Genomic DNA, 21,179 nt, shown 5'->3' with positions numbered 1-21,179 from the left:
GGTGTGCGGTGCCTCTCGAGCAGAAGCTCATGATGTTATTCATTATGTGAAAAACACTGTAAAAAGACTCTGTTTTCCTACATTAGAAAATTTCTAAATCTTCTTGTGATATAAGTGGTGTAAATGGTACATGTTTGTTCTTGTGAGAGAGAATGTGTGTGAGAGTGAGAGAGAGAGAGAGAGAGAGAGAGGGGACACTGAGAATGGAGTGTGTAACAAGGCTTGACTCTTTACTCGCTTGTCAAAGTACCCAAGAGGACTTCCTGTGACTACTTTTGACCTCTAGTCTTCTATCTGCATTCCTTTTCCCCATAATAAACTTTGCCCTCAGGCGTCGTCTCTAATGGATTTTGCTCTTTATGGCCCCCCTCCTTTTAGCCTAGCTTACTACTGTGTTTCCTCTCTCAATAGTTACCAAGGGCATGTTGATGTAAGCTGTCTATATATACACACACACAGCCTAGAGGGGAGAGCGCTCTCTCTCTCTCTCTCTCTCTCTCTCTCTCTCTCTCTCTACAACTAATAACCAGGCAAAAAAACATGCAGATTTCAGACAGCATGCAACCCCTCAACTCTTGTTTTCTCTCTCTCTCTCTCTGAGCTTGGCCCCTGCCACCCTCGTCTATGGTAGTCCGCTAGTGTAGAGGGAAGGCAGGATACACACACACAACTCTCAAAGGCAGCCCCTCCGTCTCTCTCGCATTATGTAACTAGTGCATTGCAAATTATAAGCAGGCAAATCTCTCTCTCTCTCTCTCTCTCTCTCTCTCGCGCGCGCGCGCGCACGCACACACACACACAGTCGAAGGCGGAATGGCTATGTGGTGGGCTGCAAGTATACTCACGATGTATGTGATGCTCCAGGCCGCCGTGGTGGTGCGAGCAGCCCCACAAGCTAAGCTGATAGGGGTCTTGCCCGGCCAGCCGCAGGCGGTGACCTTCAAGCAATACGGCGGCTTCACCACCATCGGCGAAACGGGCCCCGCCCAAGTGCAGCAGCAGCGCCATCTCTTCTACTACTTCGTGGAGGCCGCCTCTCCCTCCCCCCGCTCTCTGCCCCTTACGCTCTGGCTCAATGGCGGTACTGACCTTCTCTCTCTCTCTCTCTCGGAATTTATTTCAGTGTTGCGTTGAATAATTCGTGTGCCTCTGTTAATAAGCAATGGTGAAACCTTAAAGCCGAGGACTAATATCCCATAACGAGCGCTCTCTCTCTCTCTCTCTCTCTCTCTCTGACACACACACACACACAGTTTTTCTCCCATGACACTAGTGCCTTTGAAGTTGTGTCTCTTTCCAGCGGTTTGTAGTTAAAAAGAGGTAAAGAGGAGTGGTCAAGAGTTGCATTATTTGATCAAAAAAATGGTAGGGTTTTCATAATATGCTCTATTTTGCGTTTTTTAGATTGAATCTATCCAGATTTTCTAGCAACAAGATAAGTTAATGTACCTATGGTTATTGTTCCCGCCTTTGTGAGTTCGACAAGCAAAAACAATTCGACGAAACAAAACCAAAGGTCACAAGAAGTTTTGGACACATTCTCACAATAATTCTCACATTGTGACTTACCTCAACATCATGAGCTTCTGTGAGGGAGGCACCGCATACCTAGCTACGTACGATTGGGGGCAGGGGACCGTCGGCCCGGTGGTACCTAGCTAGGTATGTGATGCCTCTCGAGTAGAAGCTCATGATGTTATGCATTGTATGGAAAACACTTAAAAAGACTCCATTTTCCTACATGAGAAAATTTCTAAATCTTCTTGTGGGTTCAAACACGGAAAATGTGAATATGAAGAGTGCATCAGCTCGTCATCCGACAAGTTAGCCATTTGTTGGCAGTTGGAAAACTCATATTGGTATTCAACAAAATGATATCGTGTTATTACATAGATTCCATATACATTCCTTCACTCTTTTACAACTAGTGCCTTTACATAAAAAACAAACTAAGTGTTGCTCCTATTGAAAGCATTCGAAAGGCAGCATATGAGTGCATTGAGTCTATTTAGCTGGAATTTTAAGGATACAACTTCTCTTTGCAGCAATGATACTTGCTGCTCTAACTTAGCTATTTGGACATTAGGTACATAACTATTGGGTGGAGGATTCATTTGTCTCAGTTGTTCTATAATATATATGCACCCTGATTAATGGTTGATCACCGTCTCCGTTTAGTTCTTTGAAAACTTCTACAATTGTCCCTTCAATCCTTTGAAGCTAAGGCTCATCAAAAGTCTCCAACAACTCGTCTGTTGTGATTCAGTAATACTATTTGGCTGATTTCCTTGCTCCATTGCGAACCTACAATGACAAAAACCACATATTATGTTCATTCTATGGATGATACAATAGGAGAAATAACGCCAACATACAGTACACACTTCCTCAAGGCACAAGAATTGATCCTGTGCGACTCACCAATGGCAAGTAGTCAGGCAATGTGGTGTTATCATGACTAGATTCATCAACATCATCAAGATTTGGAATTTTTGGACTTTCCAATGCGGTGCACCTCTCCTGACAATCAATGTTTCTAAGTTGTTATTGATAACCTGTAAAGTTTTCCCTGTAGTTGAAAGAATATGAAAGCAGAACCATCAACAAAGACATTGAGACCTGCATCACTTTATTTTTCAATGACTTGAAAACTTACCATTCTATTTCTTGCCACTGCAAGAGGAACCAGTCAGACAGACCTTGGTTGACAATTCGCATAGATATTGTCGCTCACAAATATACTAATAACATCTTGGTATGTTGTCTTTGTTGGAAATGCCATGCATCTCCAAAGTGCTTTGATTTTACTAAGCTACATTCCATGTCCTTGATATGGTGTTATACGAAGGGTAATACTTTCTAGTTTTGATCATTTTGTGCAAAGTCAAAAGAAATTCATTTCCAAGGGATGTGTTTGTTTGAACTTCCAAAACATTAGTGCTCTATCAAAGATATTACTCGGCGTCAACCAAACTCTACTTTTCAACTCATCGGTTCCATTCAATGCATATTACTCAATGCCCTTGCTAACATCATCAAACGAGATGTTGTGTTCGGCTTTCTCAAAGTGTGGCTGCCCTTGCTCTTTCAAACAATACCCAACCATGCCTTGAAAAGTGTGCAAGTTGCAATGTTTCAATGCACGACAAAGAGTCGTTCCGTATACGAGAACTACCGTGTTCCACCCCAAGTATCCTTTTATTTTCCTATTGATCACTATCAATGACGTTGCCCATAGATGAGCAACCATTTGGAAGTGCAAATGGAATGAAGTTCCACCCCTCTTGATTGAGCAAATCCTTGCCAGGGTCTCCTGCTCTAGGAATATATTGCATGGTCGTAGAAGGTTCGTATCAAAATCTTGTCCACCAAGCGAGATCGTAATACTCACCTCCATCACCTTCATTTTGGTAGAAACCACCTTTTGCTTTCTTGCATTCCTTTTCTTTGACACGCATCCCTCATCTGCATTGCCATTTAGCCGTGCTTCGGCTTTCAACCGTGCCATATCTTGAACTATACCCTAGCAGTGACCACACTCAACTTGCTACAACACAATGATGCCACTTCACTATGGCGCTTTGGTTATGTCAGTTGGTCTTGACCTGACTGGTTGTAGGTCGACTCTGTCCTTGCCTGCGTGCGAGTGATGCACGCGCGCGCGCACACACACACACACACACACACACACACACAGAGAGAGAGAGAGAGAGAGAGAGAGAGAGAGAGAGAGAGAGAGAGAGAGAGAGAGAGAGAGAGAGAGAGAGAGAGAGAGAGAGACCTTTCTCACCAGGCCACGTCGATGCACGCAGACCAACAGCTGACTTCTTGTGTGGACGCGGACAGAAACACGCCAAAAGTATTTTCCAACACTCATAAATACCAAACACTAAAAATAGTCGGCCACGATTCACGTTCCGTGTCCGCCACCTGTCCACCTCCCTTGGCTCTCAGAGTCGATGTCTACATGTAACCCGTTTTCCCTTTGCAAATTGCATAGCATCTTGTTTGATTCCCTGTGATCGAGCTGCTTCCCTAAATGGTGCCCACATACTTGATGTGTCAAAGAGCAATTCTTTGATGTTTCATGACAATGGCTTTGATTTGCTTGTGTTGCACAACTTTATTTCGTGGTCCTCAAGGTCAAGGTCTTCGCGCTTGACATAGCGCAATTGCTTTGTCCAACATAACTCCATGTCATAGTTTTGGTAATGGTTGATGGGATTGCTATGTTTCTATTGATCTATGATCGTTTTTGGGGCTCGATTTGTAAAGGAAATCCTTTCTCTCTCTTTTAAGGGGTTCTTAATCGAGGTGGATTGTTCTCTTACCTTGTAAGAGTGCTATGCGATGTCTTTAGATCTCTAAAATGAAGAGTCCAAGGCATCTCTAATTCTCATACTCCATGACATAATGTAGGGGTCCTAAGCCCTAATTGAAGAGGCAGTGATACCTCCCCCATGCATGTCATGCATTTATATATGTAATACTCCTCGGTCTCACGCTTGCCCATCTGCTTGTTTTTGTTCATAGCCTATGAGAACACATGCGAATCTGCTTGAAGGCAGCTTGTATGCCATGAGATGGATGTACATTCATATATTGTGGTTGAGCAATAAACCCATCCTCGAGAATTTGTAGAAAATGAATACTTAGATCGTGTCCTCTATGTGCGAATACTCAAGATATTCTCCTTGATAACTCAACTAGGTCTCATATGATGAGGGGAAGTGGAGGCGATGAAAACTATAATTACAGGGTGGGAGCTGATCAAGGTCCAATCCATGCAAACTCATCCAAATAGCCATTTAGGAATCCAGCAGTCCTTGTTTCCCTCTTATACTAGTTTTCTTGTGCGAGAATATCTTTAATGAGGGAGCTCCATAATGTATGTAAAATAGTCAGAACTTTGGAGAGACCTCTAGCACCATAGGTACTGCCCCCAACTTTGCTTTGACAATAGAATGTGGGGTAGAGGAGTTACACCTAACCATGTGTGAAATCATCATGGTGAGTGGTTTCTCAAGACTGTCTCAGCCATCAAAACAATCCCTCTTGGGGCAAGTCTAATCCATAAGGGGGCTCAGTCGTCCATAGTATAGGCTACATCCCTAGACCTCTACTTTATAAAATGAAGAAGGTGTCATTAGTGTATCAAATACCCATAATTTGGTGCAAGGTTTTAAACTATATGTAAGCACACTCCCTTTTGAGTGCACCTATTGTTGCATAGCATTGTCCCCATAGTTACATGGGACGGTGGGTCGGGGTCGAGAACGGGGTCGGGACGGCAAAAGTCAGGAAACAGGGACGGGGGTTGGAACGGCAAAAAAAAAAAGAGAGTTTTTTGGGCATTTTTTGACCTACACACATGCCACACACATAGAGCATCACTTTGACCATAAATTTACACTAAATAGACCAAAGAACACGAGTCATTTAGGCTGAAATGTGCTAATAAAACATCGATGATCGATGGATACAAAATGAGAAGTGCATGCCACAAGGGCTCAAGAGTCAAAAAGCCTAAAGGACTTAGGACAAGCCTGAGGCCTCAAGGATAACAAAAAGTACAAAGGGCTATGTAGTAGGTAGAGTCGTAGACTCAAGAGTCTAGACTCGAGAGTCGAGTGATCAATGATCATCAAACTCAAGAAGTGCTCGCCTGCTGAATCTCCACATCGTCGTCGTAGTCGAGATCGTCAGCGACGTATGAGGGCTCGGGAGGCTCGCATTGAGGCTCGAAATCCTCCTCTAGCTCCTCCAAAAGAGTATCGGCCATAGATGGATTCTCTTGTGCCATCTCCCACTCAGTGAAAGGACCTGCCTTGTGTGTGACGCTCTTGGCAAGCATGCGCAAGTTAGCGCTCACAAACACCAAATCATTGGCCCTCTGAACCCCAAGGCGATTCCTCTTCTTAGAGGCAATGTGGCTGTACACACTCCATAGTTGCTCCAAGCAACTAGTGGTACATGCTTGGCTAAGGACACGAAAAGCCAAGCGCTGCAAATGTGGGCCATCTCCTCCATAGTCCTCCCACCACAAAACCGAGCCAATCTTGTTGCGATCAAGCTGTGCATCTACACATCCATAGGAGCCCTTCTTTTGCATGTAGTTGAGTAGCTCGTCTCTAATCTTGCGCCTAATGTCACTACTAGGCTCAAGGCGCTCCAATGCAAGCTGCCATCCTTTGCTCACCTCCTTGTCGGTCTCTTGACGCCTTCCTTGAAACTCAGTGTCAAGCACATAAGCTGCCACATGAAGTGGAGAGTAGTATCCATTCCACCTCGACTCACACAAGCCATGAATCTCCGCATACTGAACAGGGTCAGGCACAAGCTTCTCAAGTGTCTCTATCATCCGATCCATGGCTTCATAGACTTTGCCAATGCATGGCTGCAAGCCATCCACCACTCGAAGTAGGTGTAGAATAGGCTTGACCATGGCGTTAAGAGTCTTCACCTCCTCCCACCAAGCGGCGTCGTCAGCCCATTCTCGGCATTTCAATCCTACTGCTGATGTAGACTCCGGCATGGCTTGGAACTCATCACTGAGAAAGAGGCCCCTTAAGGCTCCGCCACATGTAGACAAGCAGCCTAGCATAAGCCAATTAAATGCAAATCTTGTCTCTGAATATTTGAGCAAGGACAAGTGGCTCCTCTTTGAGAATTCATGGCGCACTTTTTGATGGTTGAGCACAAAGGAGACAATTCGAGAGGCGTCACCAATGGTGGGTGAAATCCATGACAAGTTCCCTATGTCCTTGAGGAGGTTATTGAGGCAATGCGCCATGCAAAATGTGACATGGATGCTGGGATACATGCCCTCAATGATAGCTCCGGCTGCCCTATTTGACGCCTCTCCATCTGCAACCATACAAAGGACATTCTCCGGGCCGGTGATCTCTATGGTGCTTGTCCACTCCGCAGCAAGCATCTCGGCGGCCTTGCCACTATCGGTTGCATCATGTGACTCCACAAAGTACATCTCCCCCCGAGAGTAGGCCACCACCCCGTGGATGGACCGCTTGCGGGTGTCGCTCCATCCATCTACAAGAAGAGAGACGCCATTGGTCTCCCACAAATCCTTTGTTGCTTGGGCCGCTTGCTACTTCTCTTTGTCAAGGAGGGTGGTGCGAAGCCTCTCCGATGAAGGTGGCACATAAGAGGAGCCATATTCCCCTATTTTCGTAACCATGGTTCGAAAGTATGGAGACCTATCCACACAAAATAGAGCATGTTGTGTTAGTATGGAGAGTCTAGAGTCGAGAAGTTATAACCCATTATGAATACAAAATGGAAGATTGCAATGTGCATATGCCAAGGGAAACTCACCGCGAAGCATGGAAGGCAATGTGGTCGTGGAAGAAGAATCGGGCAACCGACCTATCCACCTCTTCCTTCAATTTAGGATTCCAATTTTTGTTGAGAGTGGTTTGGCGATGCGGAACGGAAGAGGACGGTGTAGATCCATGGCTCTTGAAGGTTCGAGCGATGTCGTCAAGGTTGGCTTCCCTTTGCTCTCGCGGTGTCGCCGTGGCGAAGGGATCAACGGCAACAAAACGGCCCCTCTTGGCCGCTTCCGCAACCTCATACACCGTGAGCTTCTCAAGAAGATCCAACCTCTTCTCGGGAGCTACATGAGGCAAAACTTCACCTCGTGACCGGGTTCATGAAGAAGATGGGCTCGCACTTTGTTTGAACCACCCGATCTCTTGTATGGACATAGCTTGCACGTCCATGGTCTTGCACCGCCACCTTTGCTACGCGAGCTAAAGTCGACTTCATCCCACCACGACCACGTGTGCATGGCGGGCCTCCTTCGAGAAGAAGCGGCTTGAGAAGTGGAGTTGGCTTGAGATGACATGATGGTTAGAGACTCGAGAGAGTAGAGCTTAGAAGTTAAAAGAGTTAGAGGAGAGCTTGTGTGGAGAGAGAGTAGAGAAGAGCTTCAAAGTGGGTAGAAGAGGGAGAGGAGAGCTTCAAAGTTCAAACTTGAGCCTTGAGCTTGAGGGAAATGGAATGAGCATTGAGCATTGAGACTATGAGTATTAAGAGGCCCAAGGGAGCCTTTTATAGCCTCCCAAGGGCCAAAGCTCCAAAAATATGGTAGTTGGGGCTGCACAGAGCCGTTGCAAACGGTCAAAAACGAGCATATTTTTGAATCTGTTCCAGTCCGACCCCGGCCGACCCCGTCCGTCCCCGGTCCGTCCCCCCTGCGACCCGCCCGTCCGGCCCGTTTTCCGTCCGTCCCTCGGCGTTCCCAGCCATTCCCGGCCCGGTTACGGCCGTCCCTCGGCCCTAGGGCCCGTCCCGCCCGTCCCCTGTAACTATGGTTGTCCCAGCCTCATGCCAACTTGGGATGTTCCTCTTAATGAAAATCCTCGACTTGAAAATGTCACTCTTTTAAAGATACATATACTCTCTACATGGTCCATTGTCTCTCCTCCAAATGCCACTTACCCATGGAAGTCACTTTATGTTTTTGACCTCGTTGGCTTCATTGCCTTGTCTACATATTTAAAACTTAAAAAAGCGATGTTGTCATCAAAAGGCACTTGCGGAGCCTATTGGTTATGAGGTTGTCTTTTGGTGAAGGGGGCCCGTGTTTGACACTCTTGGGTGGTGCCTTTACATATGGGTGTGGGTTAGGGGCAGCCTAAGACTTTGGCATCCTCCCTTCTGCAGATTTAGGAGTTGTGTCACCTCGGAGAGTATTGTCTTCTCGCTCCACCTAGATCCAAACTGGGTCAGCTCCGTGTGGCTTTCATGTGGGTATACGCACTTGGGTCCTAGTGCTAAGACATGATTCAAACGAGGCAAAGGCAAGAGAAGGCTTTGAGGGTCTTCTAGACACCATCTCACCATCGATATGGCCTTCATGTGGGTATAGACATTTGGGTCGTAGTGCTAAGGCCCGATGCAAACAAGGCAGAGGCAAGAGAAGGCTTTGAGGGACATCATCTCACTATCCATGCCCCTACGGAAGAGCAAGCGGCTCTGTTAATGAATTCGGCTTGAGGGTGCTTTCTAGACCAATTGTCGATCATGACAGCTTGCAAAGATGTTCTAGCACCTTGTTGCTGTACGTTTCTTCTTGTCTAGTTTAAATGAGCTAACTCCATTAAAATTTATGCTTTTGACCTGTCGTGACCATAGTTTGGCCTTGGCAAAACCATTCTATCCCCCCATCGCTAGCTTGGCAAAGACAAGGTGGCCACTTCCACATGGAGCTGATACTTGCTGGTGCAGAGACCTTACGCTTGTTGAGTGCCTTCAGCTGAGGATCCAGCGCGGCAGAATTTCTCAACAAAGGGAGGTTATCCAGGAAGAAAGCAACAGGCTTGCAAATGCCGCGCCTTGTAGCATAAGTTGAAGAAAAGGAAAGAATGAGAGAGAGAGAGAGAGAGAGAGAGAGAGAGAGATTTGAGATAACCAAGTCGACCGGAATATAAGCAGGTCCGGGTTGTTCCTCCCTGGGTGGCGGTGCGTTTACAGAACTCGGGCCTTTTCGCCCAAATAGCAGAGGAGATGGGCTCCTTTTTAACCCTTATTCTTGGAATAGAGGTATGCCAAGCTTATTTTAGGAATGCAGTCCTTGTTGCTGTTCAAATTTGTCCGTGTATGTGCGCCATGCTCATGGTTTTATGTTTACTCTTGAATTCCACTTGTATACTCATGATATGTCTCTCAAGTAGTTCATAGTGGATGACCTCACCTTCACATATCAGTCATACAGGCATACATAGATTCAAACACACAGGCATAAAGCTGGATATGACCGTGCCTTCACCTAACAAACATGCATGCATGCATAGATAGGCATATAGCTGGATATGACCATGCCTTCACCTAACAAACATGCATGCATGCATAGATAGGCATATAGCTGGATACGTCCACGCCTTCACATAACAAACATGCGTGCATACATAGATTCAAATGCACGGGCATATAGCTGGATATGACCACACCTTCACATACCAAACATGCATGCATACATAGATTCAAACGCACAGGCATATAGCTGGATATGACCACACCTTAACATACCAAATATGCATCCATACATAGATTCAAACACACAGGCATATAGCTACATTTGGGCAAGGGATCCATGAAGGGCTGCATACTATCCATATATGAGACATCGTATTATGTCCATGTTTACACATGTAAAACATGCACATTTTGTAAGGTAATTGATGTAACTTGCAGACTTCCTTCTATTGCAGTTTCAAATATGCTCTTCCTTGAAAGCCCTTCTGGTGTTGGATTTTCCTACTCAAGTACAGATGATTCTGATGATAGCTCAGATGACTCAAGAACTGGTAAGCGGCGAGCACGTCAGTGTTTCACTTGCTTTATGAATGATGCTCTTTGGATGATCTTAACATACATTATTTCCATAGCAATCCAAAATTTGGCTTTCTTGCTGGCGTGGCTGGAAGAATATCCAGAATACCAAGCGTCCAAGCTATTTCTCACAGGTGAAAGCTATGCAGGTATCAATTGCTCACCGGGTTTGATTGCCAACAGATTTGATGGATACTTGGAAGACTGCTAATTAACAAATGCTATTCTGTAAGGGCACTACATTCCACAACTTGCCGACCTTATTTTGAAATACAATGCAAAAGTGACACGTGGGTTTTTACTGAATCTCCAGGGCATTGCAGTAAGTGATCTTGTTCAAGCAAATTTTGATATGTTTCATTGTTTTCCTGATAAGGGAGACTTTGTATGCCTCTGTTCTGCTCATATATAGTTGCAAATGTGAAGCAAAGATAATCTTACCCTCAGCATTTCTGTGTCATTGACAATGTCACTGAAGCTACCCTTTTTATTGTTTTTTTGCCTATGGGGGCCTACTTAGGTAGGTTGAGCTATTTTTCCCTTCCAAGTGTTAGCCTTGGCTTGTCTCAAGTAGAAACTCTGCTCCTGTGGTTCAATACATGGAAGCAATATTCTGTCAAGGGCCATGTACCAGCAAGCAAGAGCTGCATGTAAGACATCCAATGGGATTCCTCTTCTTTACCGAGATTGAGTGATTCCAGGTGGGTGAAGTTTGAACGCACTTAAGTGAATATTAATGTCCCTTTCTTTGGGAAAGAGTCATGTATTGGGAGGACCGGAAGGCCTGATTAAGCAGCTGTCGAAAAGCAGAAGGTAGAACACTGAAGCGATTCCTTTGAGGAAAAATCGCTCGAGTGTTCATTAAGGCCAAGAGCCTTGGCAAGGTGAACACACATAAGTGAATATGAGCGTTCCTTTCTTAATGAAAGAGTCCAAGGGAACTTGAACCGGGCTTGACCCACAATCTTTGGGTTTAGAATCAGCAGCTCTACCATAAAAATAACTTATGAGGGACAAATGTGGCTCCACATAGCAGGGTAGGGGTACCCATCCTTTAAATAAACAATTATTTCAAGTAAGGACAACTAATTTATACATTTTCTAATGGCTTCCAAAAAAAATAAATCATTCCCTATTTAGTGCAAGGAAACTCTAAAGAGGAAAAGTTGCTGAAGGAGAGGTGAAGAAGAAGAAAAGTACAAATGCGTCAATGCACACTCGACCACCCTCATATGGACATGAAAGGTCTTTTGACTTTCCATTTCCATTGGGCTTTTCATTTCCTAAACTCACCCTTCACTTATGCATCGAGATGTTTCGAAAGGATTTTTATTTTAACGAGATTGGGGAGCCCTATTGGAAACGTTTTGCTCGTAGATTAATAAGTAAAGCTTGTTGTCTGTTTTAATTTTGTAAAAGTTCTGACTTCCTATGTTTTTCAAATGAAGAATGGGCATCAGTAAAAGCTTTGGATGATTCATGCAGATTGGTAACCCACTTCTGAATTTTGGGTTAGACACAAACGCAACTTACTCGTACTTATGGTCACATGGTGTCATATCAGACCAGACATTTGAAGGCATCAAGAGCTCGTGTGATTTCAGCAACGGGTATCCAATCAGAGAACATGACCATTACAATGCTGTCAATGTAAATGGTGGAAATGCAAATGCGCTAACACAAATAGTGGAAGTGGGGTGTTCACACTTTCTTCGCAAGGCTGTGGTAGAGATTGGCAGTATCAATACATTTGATGTAACTTTAGACATATGCAAGCCCTCCATGATGAAGCAACAGCTCAAGCTGCAAAATTTGGTAAGTTCAAAGTTTTTTTTTTCCAGTCGAAGGAGTCTTTTGTTGAGTGTTGTGCATTTGTGCCTTCCTGAGTTTCTCTTGCCCTTAGAAACATTGATGGTAGTTTTCAGGACAAGGCAACGCTGGCTTCTGTTTGGGCCAGTGTTGCCAGGCCGATTCAAATTGTAATATGAAATGGGGTTTCATAGGTATGAAATGTGTCCAAAAAGCGTCTGAAACGTACGAAAGGCCGGAACTAAAAAAAAGACATTTATGTAAGAATACTTATTGTCTCACTTCAAAATTCCTACAAAAGAGAGTTCAAAAGAAACAAGTTACACATATGAATAAGGACAATGTGAGGTATGTGCTACACATGTCAAAAGGAGAATCTTCTACAATGCTCACTGAGGAGCGCGAGCAGAAAAGCGAAGTTGAAGTAGAAACAGGCAGAACAGCAACTGGCAGGGACACGAGGCACAGACAGAGAGTTGAGAGGGAGATGAAAGATTTTATTTTTTCATAATGGCCTGTTGACAGTGAGGTCAACGAGCTCAACATGGCGAGATGGTTAGTGCATGTGACATCTCTGTGTCCCTGAGTACTCGGGGTGCTTCCTGCGCCTGTGGGTGGGAGAAGATAGAGGGGAGTGGAATCTATGAAGATTCTACCTGATAAGATTGTGAGTATGATGCATGCGACACAAATAAGAACACAGAAATTGAGGAAAAGAGGGTTGCTCAGAGAGAGAGAGAGAGAGAAGAAGAAGAAGAAGAAGAAGAAGAGAGTTTTAACGTCGTAGGAAACTATCCGCGGAGAGAGAGAGAGAGAGAGAGAGAGAGAGAGAGAGAGAGAGAGAGAGAGAGAGAGAGAGAGAGAGAGAGAGAGAGAGAGAGAGAGAGAGAGAAGAAGAAGAAGAAGAAGAAGAAGAAGAAGAAGAAGAAGAAGAAGAGGATTTTAACGTCGTAGGAAAATATCCCAAGAGACCTTAAAGATCTAGCCGACGATTAGAGTTGAACTCAAGATTTCTTATTCAAGAGGGAAATGGCACAATCAATCTACCACACTTGAGAGAGAAATGAAATGAAATGAAATGTTATATTAACGTCTTCAAAAGGCCACAATGACCTATGAGACTCGAAAGTTACAAAGTGGTGGATTTGATACAAAGTCAGAGTAACAAAATAACCTAACAGCAGTACAAAACAAAGATATATACTATGGGGTCCTAAGTTGGTCTATGTGAGTCAAGCAAAAAACTAAGCAGAATAATGGGCGGCTTGTTGGGATAGCTGAATCACAAGAGATCTAGCATCGGTCGTTCGTGAATCTCATCAATTTCCTCCATGGTAAGTAGTCTGACGGGCGTCGTGTATATCTGGTCAGCGTGCTCTGAATTTTCTGTCGTAGCCTTCGTCAATGCTGTGTAGTTCTTCACAGTCGCGTGCGCCTGGATTTCCCCAGTTCAATCGCTCGGTCAATCAGTGTGCCTCTGGTGTGAGACGGGGGGGAGCTCTGCTGTGGGAGTCGCTCTTGTGGTTGTCCTGTGTCTGCTCTGAAGAAGTCTGTGATCTGTCTTTGAGACTGGCTAGCCTCGCCATTCATCAGGCTATCTGTGTCTGCGCAGCTCGAGCAAGAACAAACCCAGGCATCTCTGATCTTCGTATCCCATGACTCTTGAGAGCGGTCCAAAACCCCCCCTGAACAAGCAATGGAAGCGGCCTCGTATCTCGTAGTAGATGGGGCAGCCGCATGTATAGTGTAGCTCTGTCTCAGGTTCCATGTTACATAAGGGGCATGTCCTGTCCTTTGCTGGTACTCCGCTGTATCTCCCAGTCTCAATCCGCGACTGGTGAGAAGATGTGCGTAACTGGCCGATAACACATTGTATCCCATGAGACAGGTGGGTATCCATGTATCTGGGTCTCGCCACAAAACCATCTTCCGTAAGCTGGAAGAGGTGGTCTCTGTAGAAAGCCATCTTCGTGCCCAATTCCTGTGCTGGTTGTATCCATGTCCTCCTGGTGTCTAGCTGGGTCAGGTCTTGGCGGATGAGCTTGGTGATCTCTGACTGTGTAAGAGTGAGAGATGGTGCATCCAATGAGCACTGGAATGGTGGCAGCCTGTCTATGCTGAACCCATGTGCCTGAAACCATGATGTCATCTCCCCATACCAGCATGTTGTATCTCCTTGTATGGCTAGCTGTCGAGAGGATTCGAGTGCTATGCGAGCATATCTGTCTCTAGGAAGTGCCCATGCGCGGTTTATGAAGGAGACTGATCTGGTGAGCGTCTCCACCACAAGTGGGGGGACCGCTAGCTCTACTCGGATAATGGCCCGTGGTACTGATGCCTTGGCTCTAATGAGCCGCGAGATCATAGAGACGAGAGGTTTCTCCATGTTCCCCCATCCGTTTGAGCAACCCGGCCTCCCGTGGTGATCCAGTGAAGGTCCCCATATCTCGGTTCCATAGAGCAGTGCTGAAGCCACCAAGGTGTCAAAGAGCCAGAGCTTCGTCCGGGGCTCCTGAAACTGAACCTGCGAACACATCCTCTCCAATCTACCCAATGCTGCGTGGGCTCTAGTAAGTCTGGTCTCTGCCGCTCTTCTGACTGAGAATGCAAGTCCGCTAAAAACCACTCCAAGGTAAGTGTAAGCGTCTGTGTACTCCACCGTCTCTTGGCCGTATGTGAATGTAGGTGCTGACCTCCTGATCCACTGTGGGGTGGTATTAAACACCATAACCTTGGTTTTACCCAGGTTGACAGACAAACCACTTTCGTGGGCAAACGTATGCAATGCATCCAATTGACGTTGCATTCCATCTGGGGATTCGGAGATCAACACTATGTCATCAGCATATAACAAAAGTGGAATCCATATCCGTGCCAACTGAGCACCTTTATTCCCATCGCTGTCAATGTAGTCAGAAACCTCATCCACATACATACCGAAAAGAGTAGGAGAGAGCGGGCAGCCCTGCTTCACCCCAATAGTGGAGTGAACCGGTGTAGAAAGTCCCTTCGGGGTGCGTACATGCCCTACTACTGATCTGTACAATGCCATGACCCCCCAAATGAGTTCTGTGGGTGCTCCCATTTCCTGTAGTCTGCGCATCAGTCTAGCTTTGGGACCGTGTCGAAAGCTTTGCGGAAGTCCACAAAGCTACAATAGATCCGTCTCCCATGAGATCTGTCTTCTTCGATGATGGCCCTGAGTGTTAGGATATGGTCAAGAGTAGAGAAGCCTCTCCTGAATCCTGCCTGCCCAGTTTCACGTATCCCTTCCCTCTCTGCCCATCTACTCGGTTGTTGCTCCAGAATGGACGCATACAATCGTGCAAGTGTGTGCCCAATCATAATAGTGCGATAATTCCCAGGCTCCTTGGGGTCTCCTGATTTGAAGATAGGTACGATCGTAGATAGGCTCCAAGAGTCTGGTAGGCCCTCACACATGGCCCGGTTAAACATAACTGTTAGAAGCTCTGCTAGTAGGTCTTTGGCATGCATGAAATGCTCAGCGACTAGGCCATCATGATCATATGCTCTCCCAGTCTTCATCCTGTCAATATCTTTCTTCACCATCTCAGCGGTGAAAAAGACACATGCGTGTGGGCATGGATCGAGGGGGTTAGGGAGGGCCGGCTGTCCATGTACTGTGTACAAAGATGATGCGTACTGCCCCCAGGTCTCTGTGGAGGAAATAGCGGGGGGGGGGGGGGGGGGAGACTGCTCATGAAAGAGCCGCCACGCCTCACGCGAGTCGTGACTCAAGAATAGCTGATATAGGTCTTGCTCGAGTCGAGCCAAAAAAGCCCTCTTCTTCCGCCGCACCAGGCGTCGGAAGTCAATCTGTGACTATTTGTGAGTGACGTCCCCCAATAGCACCTCCCTCTGAAGCTTGGCTCTAGTCTGGCGGCACTCCTCATTGTACCAGCTGTTCTGAGGCATGCTCCCTGATCGGCGGCTCTGCTCAGGTTGGGTGTGTGGGTATGCTTCTGCTGCTGCCTCATGTAATGTCCGTGTCAGTATAGTAGTTAGCTCTGCTAGAGGTCGCCCCGGGTCCTCAGTGCATAAGCGTTTGTAGATTCTGTCCATGAATACAGAATCAGTCTCCCGTGTGAATGTGTAGCGAGTAGGGGCTGCTACTCGTGGCCTGTGTGCTACATTGAACTAGAAGGAGATGGTCATCGACACCAGAGCATGATCCACTGCCACCCTGATCGGTCTGGGCTCAACTGTGAGATCCTGGATACTAGAGATGAGATTCGGCTGTGCCATGACATAGTCCTCTGTGCTGGCTCCATGTCTGTGTGGGAAGCATGTAAAACCTCCTGAAGTAGGAAATCTCTGTAGGCCGTTCAAGATGGCCAATCCATGTGCAGTGCCCATGTCTATCAGGTGTCGCCCATACTCAGTACATTCCACATCGTGTGATAGTCTGGAAAGGCCCGTCTCTACAACATCTAGTTCTCTTAGCATCTCCTCTGAAGTATCATAAAACACTGCCTGGTGATGGGCAATCCTAGGATGATAATGTCACCGTCCCTAGAGAACTCCCATATGTCATCATCCAAAATAGAGAAAGGGGACTGTTCTCTGGGTGATGCATAAACTGATGTACTCGGGGGAAAGTAGCAAATAGCTAGATAGAGGTATCTGCCTGTCTCTGCTTTCAGTCTCACCCACATGTACCTAGCCTGCTCGTCCCTGCGGGCTATATGTATCAGTGGCTGCAGATCCTCTCTAAATAACACTGCCACTCCCCCCGAGCCCCGCCCTCTGTGCTCTGAGCGTGTCTCTTGTCTGTAGGCAGTCTCCCACCTGTATCCACTGATGTGAGGCACGGATTGCCCTGGGCCTGGTGTGTCTCAGAGTAAAAGATGATGTCTCTTCCAGTGAAGCTATCCTCAAAGGCACCCACATCAAGACGCATAGATCCATTGCAGTTCCAGGCAGCTACTTTGAGTGTGGTCCCATAAGTCTCGCACCGTAATGTGGAGCGTCGTTCTAGTATTACCACTTTTCCGTCCTGGTAAAAAGCGATCTTGCCTTTGTCCCTTGCCGCTCTAATCTCCGGCATTACTTCTTGCATATGAGCGATCTGCGAGAGGGTTAGATCATCCCCGAGAAAGATGCCAGTCTCTTTAAGAGTTTGTCTTTTCTTCAAGAATGTCTTCTTTGCTTCCATGGACGGAAAATGGATGATGAGTGCTCTTTCTTTTGAGGTTTCTCCACTGCTTCCATTTTTCTTTATGTTGCCCACTCTCCATGCCCTTGTGTGCGTCGGCTCATGAATCCCCATCAAGGTTGTGAGTTCTTTTACTTCTTCGTCCACATTGCCTTTGTCTTTAAGACCGCAAATTCTCACATGTAAAGCGCGCACCCTTCTCCTTTGCTCCTCCTCTAATGTCTGATTAATGATGTTGTTGGGTGTGGGCGTTATCTCCTTGCCTTTTCCTTTCTTGGCCACCTTGATCCATTTCTCGGCTTCGTCCGAGTTTTGGTAAGAACATCCACCCAAGAAGTCATCATTTCTTTATGCTGCTCTTCTCCTTCTTTGATGGCCCGTACTTGCTCCTTGATCGTGTTGATTTCTTCGATTACTGAGGGTTGCAGTTCGCCCTCTTCCAGTGTGTTTCTTGATCGTGCTTCGAGCTCTTTCTTGAGTGACGCGATCTCTTCCTCTTTGGTCGTCACTCGGTCTTCCAGTGTGCTTATCTTGCTCTCTTGGATCAGCACGCGTCCTTCGAGTATGTTTATTGTGCCCCAGAGGTTGCGGTTCAGCTTGGTCATGATCTCCGTCATCTCCTCTTTGCATTTTTGAATGGCATCCTCTAGGGGGTCGGCTTTATCGTTCATCTTCCTCATGTTTGATCGCTGTCCGCAAGGGAGTTAGGTGTACGTGTGCACCCACCTTAGCAGCGGATGCGGCGGCTGGGAGTCACTGGATGTACGTGTGCACCCACCCTGGCGGCGATCGCGATGAGTGGTGGAGTGCGAGGCGGTGTGGCCAGGTGCCCTCAATATGCTCAGTTGTGTGTGTGTGTGTGTGTGTGTCTCGAAAACAAAAGTGAAGGAGGGGGGGGGGGGGGGGGGGGGGGGTGAAGTATGTTAGAGATGAAATGAAATGTTATATTAAAGTCTTCAAAAGGGCATACTGACCCATGAGGCCCAAAAGTTGCAAAGTGGTGGGGGGCGGGGCCAAATAAAAAATAAAAAAAATAAAATTTTAAAAATTTTTTTAAACCTCCTACGCGTAGAAGAATGGGGGGCAACCTACGCGTTTAACGAAAAGAATTTTACCTCCTACGCGTAGGAAACCTTGGGGCACATGCTACGCGTAGGGAAACTTGGGGGACATGATACACGTAGAGGAAGGGGTGGGGGGCAGGTTGCCAAGGCAGTTTGGGGGGGGGGGGGGGGGGGGGGAAGGCGGCCTCGCAGGAGCAGGGCGCGAGCAAACGGGGGGCGGGCGTGCGCGGGTTTGCCAAGGTGCAGCAGCGCGCGGGAGGTGCGGGGGGCAGCAGCGCAGGGGGGAGCGCGGGTGCGACAGGGGGGCGCGAGAGAGAGAGAGAGAGAGAGAGAGAGAGAGAGAGAGAGAGAGAGAGAGAGAGAGAGAGAGAGAGAGAGAGAGAGAGAGAGAGAGAGAGAGAATGTTATATTAACGTCTTCAAAAGGCCGAAATGACCTATGAGACCAGATTGTTACAATGTGGTGGATCAGATACAAAGTCAGAGTAACAAAATGAAATGACAAAATGAAAATGAAAATGAAATACTATGAAATCCTGAGAGAGAGAGAGAGAGAGAGAGAGAGAGAGAGAGAGAGAGAGAGAGAGAGAGAGAGAGAGAGAGATGAAATGTTATATTAACGTCTTCAAAAGGCTGAAATGACCTATGAGACCAGATTGTTACAATGTGGTGGATCTGATACAAAGTCAGAGTAACAAAATGAAATGACAAAATGAAAATGAAAATGAAATACTATAAAATCCTAAGCTAGTAATGTGAACTAAGCAGCTAGCCGGGATAGCTAAATCACAAGTCACAAGAAATCCAGCATTGGTCGTTGGCGGATCTCATCAATCTCCTCCATGGTCAGCAGTCTGACCGGGCGTCGTGCATGTCGGGCCAAAGTGATCCGAATCCTTTGATGTAGTCTCCGTCGATGTTGTGTAGTCCTCCGCAGACGCCGTGGGCGTCCGGATCTCCCCAACTCAGTCGTTGGTCGATCAGTGTGCCTCTGGTGTGAGGCGACCAGATCTGCTGTGGTAGTAGCTCTTGTGTGTGTCCAGTGTCTGCTCTAAAGAAGTCTGTGATGTGTCTCTGAGAATGGCTGGCCTCTCCTCTCATCAGGCTCTCTCTGTGTCTGTGCAGCTCGGAGAGTGGTCCAAAGCCCTCTCTGAACAAGCAGTGGAAGCGGCCTCGTATCTCGTAGTAGACAGGGCAGTGGCATGTGTAGTGTAACTCTGTCTCAGGCTCCATGTCACACAGGGGGCATGTCGTGGCCTTTGTTGGTACTCCGCTATATCTCCTAGTCTCGATCCACAGCTGGTGTGAAGATGTGTGTATCTGGCCAATAGCACACCGTATCCCATGAGACAAGTGGGTGTCCATGTATTTGGGCCTCGTCACAAAACCGTCCGTCGTAAACTAGAGAAGATGCTCTCTGTAGAAATCCATCTTTGTACCCAGCACTTGTGTTGGCTGTATCCATATCCTCATGGTGTCTAGCTGAGTCAGGTCCTGATGGATGAGGCTGATGATCTCGGATTGTGTAAGAGTCAGGGAGGGTGCATCCAGTGAGTACTGGAAGGGTGGTAATCTGTCTATATTGAACCCATGCGCCTCGAACCATGATGTTATCTCCCAGTACCAGCATGCTGTATCTCCTTGCATGGCTAACTGTCGAGAGGACTCCAGTGCAAGGCGGGCGTATCCGTCTTTGGGAAGTTCCCACATGCGGTGTATGAAGGAGACAGATCTGGTAAGCGCCTCAACCACTAGTGGGGGGGGCAGCTAGTTGTGCTTGTCACCAGCATGTGACTACTATCTATCCTTTTTGTTGATTTCTTTCTTATTATTTATTTATTTTCACTTTTTGGAAACACCCCTCTAGAAATCTAACTGCCCTGCATTGCATAGCTAGTGTGGAACTGTTCAGAGGGAGTCCAGGCATGAGGGCAAGAGAGCACTAAGGTTGGACAAGGACTATGGTTAGCCAAAGTGGGGTCATTGACTAGCCAAAGTGGAATCCTTTGCTACATAGGCTACATTTCAGTTTTTGATGTGGCTGCAGTGTACAAAGAGGGTCAGATGACCTAGAAAGATACAATGGCAGCATCTCCTAAAATTTAGGGAACTGCTATTTTGGAGCTGAAAATGTGTTCGCGCCATTAGCTCTGGAATGACAGAGGAACATTTTATTGCTCTGTTGCAAAGTCAACTGATGCACCAGTTGAGATATTTTTAGCCGGGAACGCCCAAAGTCGGAAAGTGTGCCATGTGGCACTCCGTGAGCTTTCTGCTACTCCTGGCCAGAGAGGGGGCGCCTAAAATGAGAGAGGAGGCTCATTTGCAACTTGTCACAGGTTGAGAGCTATGGAGTGCTTCCTTTCCCTCTTATGTACAGTGCGGTGCCAGGAGTGATGCCCTGCACGCTACGCACTGCTCTCTCTCTCCCCTATGAGCAGTATGTTATGCCCCTCTAGTGGGCTTTTCATTTGACCAATGTACAGTTATGTGGCTTCATGCGCGATTGCCGAGGCAAGAGCCTCTTGCACAGATATTGGATTAGCTAGCGGCTAATCCCCCGCAGGTACAGATGAATTCGGAGAGGTTTTACGTGCGAAATCCCGTCCGATTCAAAGGGCAAGTAGCCCTACAGGTGCGGGAGCTGGAGGACTTGCTACGGATGCAACCGGCACGCGAAACGGAGCCCGAAACAGTGAATTGCAGCCTGCTGTGTATTTTTGCAGGTTTAGGGTTTTGGACCTAAACGGACCCTAATACCCCCAGGAGGTTCGG

The 21,179-nt window shown here is 46.8% G+C and overlaps 1 protein-coding gene across 3 annotated transcripts in view; it reads left to right on the top strand.

Moving 5' to 3' along the window:
• The first annotated feature begins 350 nt into the window (after nt 1–350).
• The window catches only part of LOC147437384 (serine carboxypeptidase-like 44), a 35,009-nt gene continuing 14,180 nt past the window's right edge, over nt 351–21,179 (top strand). The window contains exons 1-6 of one of the 3 annotated variants that reach the window (XM_086486931.1): nt 351–1,081; nt 9,460–9,567; nt 10,236–10,331; nt 10,413–10,505; nt 10,590–10,678; nt 11,842–12,171. In XM_086486931.1, the coding sequence (XP_086343057.1) occupies nt 814–1,081; nt 9,460–9,567; nt 10,236–10,331; nt 10,413–10,505; nt 10,590–10,678; nt 11,842–12,171 (984 nt within the window). In that variant the 5' untranslated portion in view covers nt 351–813. Of the gene's footprint in view, nt 1,082–8,877; nt 9,086–9,459; nt 9,568–10,235; nt 10,332–10,412; nt 10,506–10,589; nt 10,679–11,841; nt 12,172–21,179 lie in introns of those variants that run through there. The other 2 variants (XM_086486930.1, XM_086486932.1) reach the window with 2 other exon arrangements.

The sequence above is a fragment of the Adiantum capillus-veneris genome, chromosome 17, assembly GCF_014529385.1.
Source record: "Adiantum capillus-veneris isolate H3 chromosome 17, ASM1452938v2, whole genome shotgun sequence".
NCBI lineage: Eukaryota > Viridiplantae > Streptophyta > Polypodiopsida > Polypodiales > Pteridaceae > Adiantum > Adiantum capillus-veneris.
This window is presented reverse-complemented; position numbering and strand designations above follow the sequence as displayed.